Source organism: Arvicanthis niloticus, chromosome 21 (assembly GCF_011762505.2).
Source record: "Arvicanthis niloticus isolate mArvNil1 chromosome 21, mArvNil1.pat.X, whole genome shotgun sequence".
Lineage (NCBI taxonomy): Eukaryota > Metazoa > Chordata > Mammalia > Rodentia > Muridae > Arvicanthis > Arvicanthis niloticus.
The window spans coordinates 16,272,636-16,289,373 of record NC_047678.1 but is presented as its reverse complement, the minus strand read 5'-3'; the positions used below and the strand labels follow the sequence as shown (position 1 = coordinate 16,289,373).

At 39.0% G+C, this 16,738-nt stretch overlaps 1 protein-coding gene across 4 annotated transcripts in view; it reads left to right on the top strand.

Annotated features, from left to right (window-relative positions):
* Window positions 1-16,738, top strand: part of Pls1 (plastin 1) — an 89,626-nt gene that overhangs the window by 59,867 nt on the left and 13,021 nt on the right. For 2 of the 4 annotated variants that reach the window (XM_034484521.2, XM_076917763.1), the window contains exons 6-12: window positions 768-849; window positions 6,370-6,535; window positions 6,613-6,755; window positions 8,283-8,378; window positions 9,826-10,021; window positions 10,504-10,524; window positions 14,389-14,467. In XM_034484521.2, coding sequence (XP_034340412.1) covers window positions 768-849; window positions 6,370-6,535; window positions 6,613-6,755; window positions 8,283-8,378; window positions 9,826-10,021; window positions 10,504-10,524; window positions 14,389-14,467 — 783 coding nt within the window. The remainder of the gene's footprint in view (window positions 1-767; window positions 850-6,369; window positions 6,536-6,612; window positions 6,756-8,282; window positions 8,379-9,825; window positions 10,022-10,503; window positions 10,525-14,388; window positions 14,468-16,738) is intronic. The other 2 variants (XM_034484524.2, XM_034484525.1) reach the window with 1 other exon arrangement.

The following is a 16,738-nucleotide window of genomic DNA, read 5'->3' as shown; positions in this document are numbered from 1 at the left end:
AATACTCATGGCACCTGTGACTAATTCAGTACCTGGCACATTGTCTTCCGGGTTGTTTTTCCTTTTTGTGTATTTATTTAAAAAGGAAACAAAATCCCTGAATCTACCCATAAGAATAGGAAAATATACCTTGGTCTCCATTTACAATTTTTATTTCTTGCCCCAACTTTTAGAGAATTCCTGACTGTGAGTCAAAACTACTTTTTAATTTTAGTTTCCAAAGACAAAATATATTCTGAAACATAAAGACAAAATCCATATTTTTTTCTTTTTAAAATGCCTAAATTTTTTTCCCTTTTGATTTTTCAAGACAGAGTTTCTTCATGTAGCTCTGGCTGTCCTGGAACTTGATACATAGACCAGGCTGGTTCTGCCTCCCTAGTGCTGTCCAGCTAAAATGACTAAATTATTGAAGTCTTCAACCAAGGTGTTTGTTCCTCTACCTTCTGAGACAACACAATTCGTAGTGTGTTACTTCCATGGAAGTCAGCTGTTTCAGGATTTGTTTCAGGTAGCTAATGTCAGTGACCATCTGAGAAAACAGTGAAGGTTCAGATGCAGCAAGTGGAGGTGGGCCACTGTAGAGAACTGAGATGTGCCCAGACAGACAGCTGTCTTAGGTTTTCTATTGATGCTCCTGACACGAGGAGCAGCTCAGTAAGATAGAGAGGCTATTCTTTTCAAAAGTAACCAGTCTGGCTGCTTACCACGGTGAATTAAAGCATTTCTAGAAAATTTCAGCTAAATGGTTCCTGTTTTCTCTTCAGCAAAATGATCAACTTATCTGAGCCAGATACGATTGACGAAAGAGCTATCAATAAGAAGAAGCTCACTCCGTTCACAGTGTCGGTGAGTACCTGCCTCTTGCTGGTGATATGACCGTGCTCAAAACTATCTGGTGGTGCTGAGCATTTAAACATAAGTTGTCATTTTAAAAAAATGTGAAAACAATTTCAGTGTTTCAAATTGAAACCAAGCTACATTTTAGAATAGAATAAATTAATATTTTAAGTACTTTGGATACATTTCTTTATTAAAGGTAATAGTACGTTGCAGTTGTTATTTTATTGATGATCTTTGGATGCCAGTGTCCATCTGTTCTCCTTTCTTCCTCCTTTTCTTCTCTCCTTCCCTCCCCCTTCTCTCCTCTTCCCTTTTTCTTTACATCATACTGTCTGCCTCCTTTGTCTTTGCCCACCTTCTTTTCCTTTCACACGGGGTGCATGGCAGGCTAGCCCAATCAAGAGTTGTGGGTGTAAGAGAGCACCATGCAGTTAGGTCATGTGTCACTAGTTCACTAAGTGTTTATTCTTTCTGTGCTAATCTTTCTTTAGAGGCTGACCAGAGTCTGAATTTATAGTCCCCAATTTTTCCCTTTTACATCTGTTAAACAAATGTGTAACAATTAATATTCGCCAAGTATTTTAAAACATATGTGAACTGAGCATGGTGGTATGCACTCTTAATCCCAGCATTCAGGAGGCAGAGACAGTGAATCTCTGTGAGTTTCGGGCCCACCAAGGATATACAGAGAGACCCCAAACCAAACAAGTAAAAAATTATGTGAATTATTCCCTAACTCTTCCCAGAAATTTTATAATGAGGTATATACTATGAGATCAAGAATATGCAATTGTTAATTTTGCTAAAATTATACTGCCTTTCTTCTAAAGGAAACTATGACCTTAAACAGTGATGCAGGACTGTTTTTGAACTGGGAAAAGGTATTCCTCTTTATTGTCATCCTTCAGAAATGGAACACCTGGTGCTGAGCACAGGACTTTCTTGCCTCTTCTTTGATAACTGGCCAGTGATGTTGTGTCCACCCAGTAGAAGTACCATTGTCAAAGACCGTTTCCAACACAGTCACTAAAAGTTTATTTTCTCTCGAATTGTGTGATAGGCTTTTCAGTAAATGAGTCTGAATATTGAAAATGTTTACATCTGCCTTCCATTTTAGAAATACACAGGTCATAAGTGTTTATGGCACTGAACATGGAATCCAGCATTTCCTGTGGTTTTTATAAACCCACTGTTTACAAACTGCTAGACTTCCTTTAACACTTGTGTGGAGTACATTAAATAACATAAAATATCTTGTGATTAATTCACAGTAGATACAGGATGGAGCTGAGGGGCTAAATATCATACAGTTTTGTTTTTTTCCTATGCAATTATTAGTCCAAGCCTTTAGGATGCTTGAGAGTGTTGATGTAAAATGAGAAAACAGTGGGGATTTTGAGAAAGTGTTACCATGGGTGTTAACTCTGTCTTGGTAGTTTCAGATTTTAGAGTCCAGAGCAGAAGATATATTCTAGAAAATTACTGTTATGATGCTGGTGCCTGCTGGAGTGTGTGGCAAGGGGAGGAGAGGTTTAAGGGTTGTCTGGGTAACACTGAGACCAACTTCAACAAACTACTAGATCCTATGAAACTTTTGATTTGCTATACAAGACAAGGATTGTGGCATAGCATTTCCCACCTTATGACAGGAGGGTCATGTGATGCCATGCTACAGAAAGCTGAACGAGGATAATGATATGTGGTGGTTATAAAACTAAGGGAAATAGACAGATCAAGAAAAGAGGATGACTCTCTGTGATTTTTGTTTTTGCCACAGTTGGGGACTGCACACAGGTTGATCACTGAGTGAAATCCCCAGCCTCAAGACTCCTTTATGACCCTGAAATGTCTAATCTAGGAAAGATGAGAAGGCTCACTGGTAAAGCAGTTGCCTTGGAAGCATGAGGGCCTGAATTCAGTGTCCAGAATCCACATTTTTAACAGCTCATTTTGGCGATGCAAGCTTGAGCTTGTGATCCTGAGGTAAAGAAGTGGAGACAGGCAGTTCCTGGAGGATCCACGGCTGCCAGCTCTGCTTACCTGATGAGGTACAAGCCAACATGAGACTGTGTCAAGATAAAAGTGGATGGCGCCCAAGGAATGACACCCCAGGTTGTTTCCTGGCCTCCACATACATGTATCTGCACAAACATGCACGATCATACACATGAACACACATGTCCACATAAACATGCACACATACACAGAACGATGATGTGAGAGTTGGCAAGGTGGCTCAGCAGGTAAGGGCTCTTACTACCAAGTCAAATAATCTGAGTTCCGTCCTCGGAACTCATATACTGAGCCATCATCCTGGCCATTTACTTCCTGTTCTTAAGATGTCTAGAAGTTGTCTTATTCTCTACTCTGCTCTATAGAGCAGTAATGCCGGCTTTATCAAATGCAAACTACCACTTCATTGGATACACATGACAACTTCTCCAGTTACATTGCATGTAAGACATTTTCTATACCTGTATTGCAAACATCAACAAAACAACAAAAAACACAACAACAACAAAACAATAAACCTTAAAAGCTGATACCCTCATATTGCCACCAAAGCCTGTTGATAAGTCAAAGCTGGTTTTATAGCTTATTGAAGTAAGAGGAGATCCCTGTCTACAAAGCCGTAATCATGTCTTGGACCTAGGAAGGGAAAGGCTGTATCTGAGGGTCTGAGGCTGGTTTAAGACATGGGAAGGGATGTGATAATCCTGACTCAGACTGGGTGAGGAGGTCAGCACTGTGTGAGGCTGTATGTGGAAGCAATGGGGAGCCTTTGAGCTGAGAAGGGACAGATTCTTAGGTCATAAAAAGATCTTTTTAATGGATCTTTTAGACAGTACCTACAGAAAAGACTCTTGGAAGAAAAAAAAATCATATTAATGAAGACAAAGTACTAGCTAATTCATGCCAGGGAAGACAAGAGGAGCAGCACATGCCACCCCTATGTAGACAGTTGTGGGGTGCAGGTTGGGGTCTAGACTGAACAGTGGTAAAAGTTGTGGCTCTTATGATTACAATCCATTTAGCGCCCGTGCATCCTTTTGAACACAGCTCTGTGGTGTCAACAAATATGAAATGGGTCATTGTAGAATCAAGTTTGTTGTAATCATTGTTACAACATGATTACAACATGATGTTACAGCTCTTTCCATTTGCTGGTGCCTTCTGGGGAGTCACCAGTATCCAAGCATTCCTTGTACTCTGGAAGGAAAAGCTAGGAAACTTAGTGGTCAGGCCTAAATTTGCAGAGAGGATATGTCTTTAAAATTGTATTGATTTGGCTTTGGGTATTTAGAAGCATCTGAAGCTTTTGCTTACAGTATTTGCCAGGTACTGATAGCACTTCCATGTTTGAAGTGAATTGTGAGGTTATAAAGATGTTGAAGGTTTTCTTGTTCTGCTGCTGCCGTTACATCGGCAAGAAGGTTAATTATTATAAACACAATCCTAGTCTCTGACTTTAATCATTTCTTCTGGATCCCCAAGAGATATAATTGTTTACATGGAGCCCAGCAAGGTCCATATATTGAAACAGGAAGCCACTGAGATACTCCACTATAAGGTCTCTACAATGTTGCTGTTGTTACCAGCAAATGAGGTAGTTGTTACTATTACTACCATCCAGAGGTATCTGAACCTTATCAGCTTGTGACTTACAGACCTGTTTGGTCATCCTAAAGTCTATCTTAGGAGTCCCTGAATTTGAAAGATTATGCATCCTTTTTTAAAGAAATGCTTCTGAGTAGAGAGTCTATACAGATAAAGATCAATAAACCAGTAGTATTGAAATTTCTAGAGGAAAATACCAGTAGAATATGTTAAAAAATAAAACATTGTATATCAATACCTTCCTTCGTTTGTGCATATGCAGTGTAAGCCATGAGAGTCCGGGGGTGGGTGGCCAATTTCCTATGTGGAGACCCTTCAGAGAAAGGGAATGATTGAGACTAATGCGTGGGCATTCGATGTGAGAATGACATGCCGAGTCAAGGAAGAGGGCTTTCTTCACAGACATAGACTACAGTAGTAGGAGACAATGCTGGAGCCAGTCCCTGAGGCTTCCTACTGCCCCACAAAGAGTTTGAGCTCGACCCTCTCCTGTCCCTCCATGCCTAGTCCACTTTTCCCCATCCGTCCATTTACTCAGTAAATGTTTATTGGGTGTATGCCTCATGCCTAAGTGCCTGAGGAAAGCCACTAGCAGTTCAAAGCTTTTGCTGTTGCTCACACTTAGCTGGTAGAGGGGCTGGGGTGTGGGATTCTGAGGCAGACTGTTGGGCTAGTATGTGTGAGGCCCGGTGTTTAATCCCTAGTATGAGCAGACAAACAAAATCATAACTGGAGGGAATATAACAAGAAACAAGTAAGTATATTAATATTGCTTTGCCTTGTGTGTGTGTGGGGGGGAGGGCTCTGAAGATTGCTTTGTCTTTTTTTGTTTGTTTGTTGCTTTGGTTTCTGAGACAATATCTCATGTCACTCAACAGGCCTTGGCCTTGCTTTGTAACCAAGGCTGACCTTGAATTCCTCTTGCCTTTAGTTCCCAAGTGTTAGATTACAGGCATGAACCACCTTGTTTGGCTAGTAATATATAATATTTTAGAGAGAGAGGAGTAGAATTGGGAGAGTACTGTGTATGTGCGGGGATGCTGTTTTATGATACAGGATATTTGGAGAAGAGTGCAGATTAGGTATATGTGAGCAGAGTTTTGAAGCAGCTAGGTAGGCTAACAAGATGGCTCAGGAGTAAAGGTGTTTGCTGCTGACTAATTGAACGTGATCTCCCACATAGTAGGAGGGAACTGACTCAAAACCAAAGGCCCTGTGTGGTTTCAGCAGAGAGAATGAGAGAAGAGAACTAGGGAGAAGGAAAGACTGTGAGTAACAGTGGTAATAGGAAGGGTATGAACGATCTTAAACGTGCTGCCTAGCTCAGTTTATGTGCCTGCAGGACATCTGGCATAGGATGTTCCTGCCAGCAGGTTGGGGAAAGGAAGTATGAGAATGGTCTGAGTTAGGAAGCCACTGGAGAAAGACATGTTTCCGAGGTATTTGGAGCGTGACATTGGTATAAACCAGGGACTGGCTGTGGAAGGGCAGGGAAGACCCTGCTTGGGCTTCTGGTTTTGGAAGAAAGGAGCAAGATTAAAACTTGTTCCTAACAACCAAGACAGGAAGTCAGTGAGAAGTGGTTTTTATAGGGATGGAGAAAGATGGCGGGAGAATGGTAAGAAAAGCCGATTGTCTTGGACATGCTGGGCTAATGGTGCTTTTAGAACACAGCAGACAGAACCAGGACGGTATATAGTCATAGAGCTTGAGGAGACACAAATCTGAAATTCATTGCCCTGTGTCCATACATGACAGTTAAAACGATTGAGTTTTACTACTAGGAGTTTAGTTGTGTAAGGCTGTGTTTAAAAATCTGAAATTTTTTTCAGTCAGTTGTTACAGGTAACTTTGTGGGTACCATTTTGGAAATATTTCCTCACTCATGTCTTTCTTTTGGCAATTCAGGAAAATCTGAACCTAGCTCTGAATTCTGCCTCAGCCATTGGTTGCACCGTGGTCAACATAGGTGCTCAGGATCTCAAGGAAGGAAAGCCTCACCTGGTCTTGGGGCTTCTCTGGCAGATCATCAAAGTTGGCCTTTTTGCTGATATCGAAATTTCCAGGAATGAAGGTGAGAACATCAAAAACATTCCGTTTCAGCTCAAGAAGGCTGTGAAGGAGGAGCTTACATCTCTGTTTCCCTCTCAGCCTTGATCGCATTGCTAAAAGAAGGTGAGGAGCTGGAGGAGCTGATGAAGCTCTCTCCTGAGGAGCTGCTGCTACGATGGGTGAACTACCATCTGACCAACGCAGGCTGGCGCACCATCAACAACTTCAGCCAGGACATTAAGGTTTAGAGTTTTGAAAAATAATATTGCCCTTTCTTCTTCTTTTCCTCTTCCTCTTCCTCTTCTTCCCTCCTCCTCCTCCTCCTCCTTCTTCTTTTCCTCCTCCTTCTCTTCTTCTTCTTCTTTCTCCTCCTCTTCCTCTTTTTCTTCATCATTGTCATTGCTGTTCATTATTATTGTGGCATGGGCATATGCTACAATATGCATGGGGCAGCCAGAAAAAAAAAAAAAAACTGTGGGAGTCAATTCTCTCCTGCTACCATACAGGCCCTGTAGATGGAACTCAGGACACCAGGCTCACACAGCAAGTACACACCCCACCAAGCCATTGCATTGACCCAGGGTTTAGATTTCAACATTCAGAATTCTTTTTTACAATGAAATAAGAGTACAGGATATAAGAAATAAGGGATTCATACTTAAAATTGATTCCACTAGATGCTTGAGGATGAAAAAATGCAGCTTACCTTTTTCTGTCTGAATTAGATGCTGATTCACAAAATATTTAAAATTCACAAAACTTTTTAAAATAGTAAACCAGTTTATTGAAGTTCACTAGTCCAAATAACCTTATAATTCAGTTCAGTTCATGCAGACATTTATTATGAATTTCCTGACTTTACCAGGCACAATGATATAGAGGCCAGCTTTTGAAAAGTTTACCTATTAGATCTAGCAAACCATGCAGATCTTACAGGCTTAAAGAATTGGTTTAGTATTTCTCATAATTTTGTGTGTTGATGCAACACGGCTAGGTGGTTCTTCTTTACATCTGACTTCTGACATTAGTTGTCAGTTTGGATAATCTGAGATGTGTACAGTGGCATTGATCATACATCTCTGTGCTTAACTGCCAGACCTTTCCATGTGGCTACCCTGGGCTTCCTCACAGTCTGATACCAGATAGTCAAGAGTTTTTAGATAGAGGTTGACTTGAAGAAGGAGAAACCAGAGGCTTCCTGGGATTTGGAGCTTGGGAGTCCTAGAACATTCAGAGCATTTTGTTGGTCAGAGCGAATAGCCAGGGGGGACAGAAAACAGCCTTTGCTTCCTGCTGGGAAGAACTACATACATGTTTAGAGAAAGGCTATAGTAGCCATCTTTGGAGATAACTACATTTGATGACTTAATCTAATGAGGTCATAGCTTATGTATAGAGACCGGAAAGGGTGTGATAGAACGTAAGGGAGGCATCAGTTCATTCTAGAGATGCCAGGAAAACCTTCCCAGAGTTTGACTTGAGCCTTAGATGACACTGATGCTTTGGGATGTAAACACATGAGCAAGGTAAGTGGAGGGGCTTCCAGGTATAGGCAACAGCATTGCTAGAAGTTCTGGGGTGTAAAAGAGCACTGCTAGACCCCCTGCTAGATCCCCTGAAGTATAGTGCTGTGGATTCGGGAGCCTCTGGGCAGTGATGCACTAAGCTGTTTAATATACCACTTTGCTTGGATGTGGCAACACTTTTTCCCCTAAAATTATTTATTATTTTATACATTTAAAAGTGCCATTTCTTCTCTGTTTTTGAAGGACTCAAAAGCCTATTTCCACCTGCTTAATCAGATTGCTCCTAAAGGTGACCGAGACAATGAGTCTGCCATAGCCATTGATCTTTCAGGATTTAACGTAAGTTAATTTCTAAACTAGTTTTATTTACTGTAGTAAGAATACACATGACATAAAATTATCAGTTTTGAGTGCATACTTCAGTGGAATTCTGTTTATTCATCATTCTGTGCAACCACCACTACTGTCTCTTTCTAGAACTGTACCCTTTTCTTGATCTCATGGTGACACTGTATCAATCCAGCAGTGACCACCCACTCCCTCAATGGTGACACTGTATCAATCCAGCAGTGACCACCCACTCCCCCAATGGTGACACTGTATCAATCCAGCAGTGACCACCCACTCCTCCAATGGTGACACTGTATCCATCCAGCAGTGATCACCCACTCCCCCAATGGTGACACTGTATCCATCCAGCACTGATCACCCACTCCCCCAATGGTGACACTGTATCCATCCAGCAGTGACCACCTACTTCCCCAATGGTGACACTGTATCCATTGTAACATTTTGGTGGAGCCCCTGAGTGCCAGGATTATAGGATCACCAGGATACCCTGCATGTTTTCCTTCTTTTCAACTGTGGGTACAGAGGATGAGACAGGATGCCCTTGCTTTTAATGCTCTCTCATGATGGTCCACAGAGCCAGGCCTACTGTTTAGTTTGGTTTGGGCTGTTTGGTTTGAAACTGTAACCAAAGATCACTCAAGGCAGCAGTAGCTTCAACTATGATGGTGACATCTCCATCTCGTGCATTATTTCATCTAGTGTTCCCTGCTTCCCGGCCCACCTTACCTCAGCATGCAAACCACATGTTCCTCGCTCACTGACTTCTCTTTAATACCTTCCATTTAATAGCTTCCCTTCCATTGGATGTTTTCCTTACAGGTCTGAAATCCTCTCTTCCTCTGTAACTTTTTATGAAGCTCATCATTTTGTATGTAACACCTAGAACCTGCTTTTTATCTGAGATCTCTTCGCTCACATTGTCATCTGTTGTCATGCAGACACTTGTTCTTCATTTGCTCTTTTGTTTGGTCATTTGGCTTGTTTTCTTTCCAGGATTTTGCAGTTTTGAGGGGGTGCTGTTCTTTTAGCTCTCTCTTTTAAAAAAATTTTGTTTTTATTTTGTATATATGGGTGTTCACCCTGAATGTATGTCTGTGCACCATTGTGAGTTCCTGGTACCTATGGAGGTCAGAAGAAGAGGGCATCAGATCCCATGGAGCTGGAGTTACAGAGAGTTTTGAACCTCCATATAGGTGCTGGGAATCAAACACAGGCTCTCTAGAAGAGCAGCTATTGCTCTTAACAACGGACTTATTTCTCCAGCGCCCCAAAAGACTTTATAATATTTAAAATAAATGGGGACGTTGATTAGTGGTTCTTTCAGAGTCTGCTATTACCTGATGTATTTGTAGAAATGAAATTGCTTGTAAATATTTATAAAATTATATCAATAAAAATTTAATATTGACCATTTTTGTTTTATTTCTTGGTTTAGGAGAAAAACGACCTGAAGCGCGCTGGATTCATGCTCCAGGAAGCGGATAAGCTTGGCTGCAGACAGTTTGTCACTCCTGCAGATGTGGTTTCAGGGAACCCTAAGCTAAACTTAGCCTTTGTAGCGAATCTTTTTAACACATACCCCTGCCTACACAAGCCTGACACTAATGACATTGATCTCAACTTACTGGAAGGTACGTTCTTTCTGCTTTGAGTTGACTCGCGCATTTCTTACCGTGGTAATGTCCTACTTCACCATCGTGGGTGGGGGACTCTGGTGGGAGATGTGATTATGTATGTGTCCAGAAGTGAAGTCACAAAAAGTTCAAATGAACAGAATATGATTTCTGGTTTTGTTGTAAGAAAATGCTAGAATAAATCGTACTTAGTTGCCATTTCTCCATTAAAGGTAAGAAAGAGAAAACTGTCAAACATTTCAAGGATTCTCCTGAATGATTCTGTAATATAACTCTACCACCGATGTAGACAGTGAATTATCTATTAGAAAACGTAATCTTTGCTAGCATCTTCCCTGTGAACCCAGGTTTGGCTTCATTGTTGCTCTTTTTAATGTTTTTAGAGTACATGAAAGATAATCATGTTCATTACTTGTGTGTAGGTGGTTGTTATCTGTCTGATAATATAATACTTTCCTGTTTTGCTTCATGACATGCAGATTTGACCCCTCCTAATGTAGGTACTGTATTTAGTACTTTTCTATAACCTATAAATATATCCATCCTGAGTTTCCCTTTTACTGGTGGCATTTGTTCTTCCTGTCTGGGTTAATAGTTACTGCTTTGCATTTTCATGCTATGTTGTCTTAATATGCCCACAGAAGGAATGACTGCAAGCAAGAAATGCAAATGGAATTTCATCACGTAGAGCGAGGCTTTGATCATGTTCACTCTACCTAATTTGCCTTCTATAATGATGGGATATTGCAGCAAACATATTAGAAACCAGTTTTGGCAATTAGACTTCATGGTTTGATGTGAAGTCTTTGTCTCTCTCCTGTGACAAATCTTAGCGTTTATCATGTGTCTTTGAAAGGATTTATGGTCACAACACATTTCGTTTCATATTGTTCGTTACATATTCTAAATGCCATTGAAGCTTACAATATATGAATTGTCTTAATGACAAAAGCATTCTCAGTAACTCGTTCTTTCTCCTCATCTCTGCTACCTAGATCGTCTCCCACTTTCCTCCCATTCTCATATCCTTGCCCACATGAACACCATTAGTACTGAAACGAGTAAAGGCAGTGGCCTTGATTGCTGCGGGGGGAGAGCCAACCCTGAGACTTAGTTGCCCCGGTTTGGGAAGCTAGGAGGATTTTACATCGCGGTGCGTGCTCTCCACAGCCATTCCTACTGTCTTCCCTGTGAGACAGAGTGAGTCGGCTTCATAGTCCTTTGTCTTTGGGCTGCCACAAGTAGAGTTCCAATGCCCTATCCCTGTGTGATTACAGTATCACAACTAATGACATTTCAGATGAAAGAAATAATTATATTTTAATTATAATGATTTAAATTTAAATATACAATTATATACTTAATCTAATACACTTTCTGAGAGTCTACTATATTCTCTACAAAAATATATAACTGAGAGTAAAAAATGACAAACATAGATTTCATTGTTTTTTTAAGCAAAGAAAAAAAAAATTAGGGTAAAAAAACCAGAACTAAAAAATTCAGCCAAAAAGGAAGATTTTTTTTTTTCCTGAGTCTGGAAAATTTCAAAATCCCTCTGTGTCTTACAGCAGAAGGCATTGTTTAGAGTGGCATATTAAAAATGATCTGCTTTTTATAGTTACTGAATTCTTTGCTAAATACTCTTCCCAACTTGCTCGCTCTCTTCTGTGTCATGTGTGGGTTTCTTGGCTGGTGTTCAGCATGCTTTTGAGAATTTTCAGTGTGAACACGGTTGCTACATATTTCCTCTAGTATTTCCTATGCTTGATAAAATACTGTGGGAAATATCTATCAACCATCTTTATTTAGAACATATGTATGTCCTGACGAAGCTACCAAAAAAGATTTGACTTGAACTGTCATTTGATTATTTTCCTCTGTAAATTTGTTTTTACAGATCCTTATGTAATTTTGACATTATCACATCCCAAATTCATATGTTAGTATGTCTCATTGGCAGAGAACCTTTGCCTCTAGAGAACTACTGAAATTTAAAAGCCCAATCAAGTCTTCCTGCATATCAAATCATGTCACACACATATGCTGCATACAGGGAGACTACCTGAGACTTCAGTTGTGATGATAGAAAATGCATACACCATATAGTTAGGAAAACTTTGTTCAAGCCACGTTTCCACCGTTTCGTATCTGAGTAACATCTGTGAGGCTTGGTTTTCATATTTATGTACATAACAAGTAATAATATTTATTCTGAAGAATCACAGAGGAGGTTTGATGTGATCATGGATGAAAGTATTTACTCTGTAGCATGTGCCTACTAATGGTCAGAGTGGGAGAAAGAAAGCACATTCAGTGAGTGTGGAGTATGTTATTTCTTCTTCCGCCTTCTTAACATATTTTTAAAAATATACTTGTATTGAAACTTTTGCCAATTTGACTTGAAAATTAAATAGAATATTTATAGTGCTATCAGGAACATTAGAAATTAAGATTTTCAGTTACACAGTTGCCTTGGTTGTCTACGATTTAAAAGCATTTTTAGTCTGCAATACATATGTTTTCGAAATGCTTTACTATGGCCCCTGCACAAATGCATAGTGCTTGTAGCTTTGAGCATCTGTTTACCAAGATGACTTAAGTGGCACTAGGTAAATAAATGCTCACTTAGAAAAATCTATTTTACTTTCCATGTGTTAAAAATCAGAATAACATAATTAGTTGAGAACAGGTAAAAAAAAAAAAAATACAAAAACTCCAAAACTTATAGTAGTTCCCAAACTTTAAAATGTAAACTTAATGTTTTTTTTCAAATATCCATTGCATCAACAGTTTCAATGAACTTTGAAAATCTTAATCAAAATTGTATCGTGCCATCCTTTGTAGTTTAAAAACATAATTTGGATTTTCCTAGCTAGAAACAATGTAAACATTTACTAATTACTGAAGAAAAATGTATCTTAATACTGTATCAGTAAGTTAGAGAAATAACCAAAAAGCAAATCCAAGTCACGTGTGTCAAACATTGAACATAATGTGCTTGTGTTATGTCCTGTAGGAAACAGTTCAGGGATTTTAATTGGCACAACTCAGTTTCACTTGGCTCTTTCAGGAAAAGTTTTCCCATGTAGACTGTTTATTACAAAGTAGTGTAGCAGATAAGACAGACAGATCAGCTGCATTTTGAGACCAGAGAGGACAGAGTTTAAAAAAGAAATTACTTGGTTAATAAAACTAGGTTTACAGATTTTGGTGAGTGTTAGATAATAACGTTGAGGATCTGCATGGAAATAGGCTGAACTGTTTACTTCCTGAATAGTCCATGGGAAAACAGAATCCTTCAGATTGTACAGGGCTTCGGTCCTTTGTGGACATGCAGGGTCCTACTATGTGGCACTTAGTCTGAAGTTGACTATAGAGGTGACTAAGAGTCCTGGAGTCCAGGTGGCTATAAATTTCTATGCCAAATGGCACTGCAAGTCTCTTGCAGACCAAACTATAGAGTGACCCACACTGGTCTGTGTGTAGAAGAGATGAGGTTTTAGCCTTGGATAGTTTGGGAATAAGATACTGTCTAAGTTATTTTCTTGTCCCAGAGCTTTGTCAAAGACTAAGAAGAAATGCAGACACTTAGGACCAGTTACTCTCAGATTTCTGGAAGTCAGATATGCCAGGGAGAGCTCCCATCTCTCCCCAAGTTGTGTATACCATAGTCATGGTTGGTTTTTTGTTTTGTTTTGAAATATATGGTGTACCCCCGGGGAGACAGGCTAAACTATTGAGGTGGTCTATGGGGTCCTTACTGTGACGAAATGTATCTCAGAGCAAAATGACATGCTGTGGGTGGTCTGTGTTCCTCATGAATTTTCAACAGTAGTGATCTAAAGTAAAGTAACTCAGAAGCTGGAAAAGGTTGATACCCCTCACTGCATAGTTTTTACATCACCTGAAATCTTCTCTCTGCTTCATTATTGGGTGTAAAGTATAGATCTGTGTGCCCAGGAAGTTTCCTGTCTAACCATAATCTTCTCAAATGTGGAAGGCTGTATTTAATAGCCTTCCAGTCCATTTACTGTGCTGTTACCATGGCTGCTAAAAGATTAGTGTTACCTTTGGCCAAACCAGGCCCCTACTCTATACTGCTTAAGTTGCCTTTATACTATCTTGCATCCCCTGGACAGAAAAAATACCCATGGCTCGGTAGTAGTTCACAGACCTCAAATAAGGAAACCTAGATAGAGAACAAACAGAGGCTTCCTAGATAGTTGGGATGAGAAAAAAAATTCCCCTTAGAGAAATTGTATGTTAGACAAAGAGGCCAGTTCACCTCCACCAGAATACGTTAAGAATAATTCCTAATTATTTTGGCCTGAGTCATCAGTGTAGACTTCTGTCTACTCTAGGAGAGAGCAAGGAAGAGAGGACATTTCGGAACTGGATGAACTCACTGGGGGTGAACCCGTACATCAATCATCTGTACAGGTAAAACATCTGACTGTGTTTTAGTCTTGCCATCATAACCTAACTTTTTAAGTTTCAACTCTAGTTTCAACGTGACGATATTTTCTCAAATCACAGGAATTTGAAATGGCAAACTGTTTTAATTTTTAAAAATTAAAAGTATAAAAAGACTATAATAATAGTATTTGATTCTGTTACAAGAGTAAATTTCCAAATTTTTACAGTAGTTGATCTCGAAAACATGAATTTATTTCAACACTAAGGTTTAGAATAACAGTTTTATCTAATAAATTATTCTTATCTATACATCATTATTTTTTACTATAACTCAGTTTTTAATTTATTTTTTATTATACCTTATTATAATAATTTACACAATTTTTAATTGTGTAATTTCACACAATTTTTCTTATTTATAAAATAATTCATTTTTCCCTGAGTAATTATTTTAATTTTGTCTTATTGTGTGAAATTTTTAAAATTAATTTTATTTTTTTAAAAATATCATTATTCTTTGTTGTAAACCTCCCCGTTCTCTCTCCACCTCTTTCCCCTTTTGCTAGCCCCTCTTCATTCTCTCCAGTCCCTCCCTCTTTTCTATCACACCTTTTCTGTGTTCATGTCCTACACGTGTATTCACGGATAGATGTAAGTCTAGATCTGCACATGTGAGAAATGTACATCTGCCTTCCTGAGTCTTCAAACTTCATGGAACACAACACTTTACTTTTGCACCTATTTCCTAGGTGTGTCCTATTTTCATGCAAGGTAACTCTTGAGGCACAACAGGGAATGTCTTCTGGGTGGCCACCTGTACGTGCACATGTACACACACCCACACTTTACATGAATGAATGTGCACACACACACACACTAAAGCTAAAAGAGGATTAAGATTTGTTGAGGCTCAAGGTAACTTACAAATTTTAAGAACACTAAAGTTTTCAATGGTTGAAAGAAGAGAATTGACCAAAATTTTACTTAAAAATATGATGTTCTTGAAATATTAGTAAAGGGCTTCAAGGCATATGCATTTTTTTCTTAATAACTCACTTTCAGAAGATCTTCAGAAATAGCACAATCTTAAAGGGAACCCTTGGAGATAGAAAAACAAGAGCCAAGCATCTAATTAGCGTGAGTCTGTGAATTTGGGTTTGGATTTTATTCCTAGTCCAGTCCTGAGCACTTGGTTCCCCACTTACAATGTGCTCAGTCAGTACCAAAGCAACTAGACCAACACTGATCTTAACTAAAGATTCTTTTCTTTAAATAAACTATTAAGTATAGTTTCAGAATTATTAGTCCTTAAACACTTCTGTCAACAGTTCTGGAATTTACTATGAAGTCCCTGGAAATTATTCAGCTCTTTGGGCCTCGGGTTTCCATTGTTCAGAACATTAATAATAATAATAATAATAATAATAATAATAATAATAATAATAATAATAATAATAATATCATAGTATATAAGAAGGTGAATTCATTTAAACTTGAGAAAAGACAAACTCATGAAATAGGCGAGATATTCTGGAACTTACAGACATTAGTGAGTTCTCTTTGCACACAGGTGCTCATGTGCTTTTCCAGTCAGACCGTAATAACATTGTGTGTAGGTGTCTTAATACATTAGATGTTTCCATCGCTCAGCACAGAGCTGAGCTCCAGCCATTCACTGCTGCATGATGCATGCTCAGAGAAGGAGCAGAAACTGAGGTAGCCAGTATATAAGCTCCTGGGGGAGAAAAGCCACACCCTCCGTCCTTCACAGAGCTGCTACTTAAAATGCATTGATGCTTTCTTTCCTTTACATCAAGAGCTGAAAACAAGACTCCACAGACAGACTGCAAGCTTCACAGAGAACTTACTTTTCTGAATCCAAAGTAACAGTATTTTTTAGTATTTTTACATTCAGTACTCTTACTTCCTTGTAAGTTCCTTTCTCTTAACTTTTATTATTGAACAGGGACAGCTACCCATTGAGGAGCTATAATTTTCCTTGACTATTTTTAAAGCTTTAAAAATATCTTATATATAACACATGAACACATTCTATTGTACAAGTTTCAAACAATAAAGTATATGGAATAAAATTAAAATGTAATTCTCCCTTGTTCCCTCTCATAATCCCCTTTTTCTGCTCACAAGTAATCACTTTTAGCAATCTAAATACACACACACACAGAGCTAATTTTTTATTAAACAAGATCAAACTATATAAACTATATCTGCCACTTTTAAACACTTAATGTATCTTGTAGAACATTTTCTATCAGTCTTTTCAGACCAAATTTA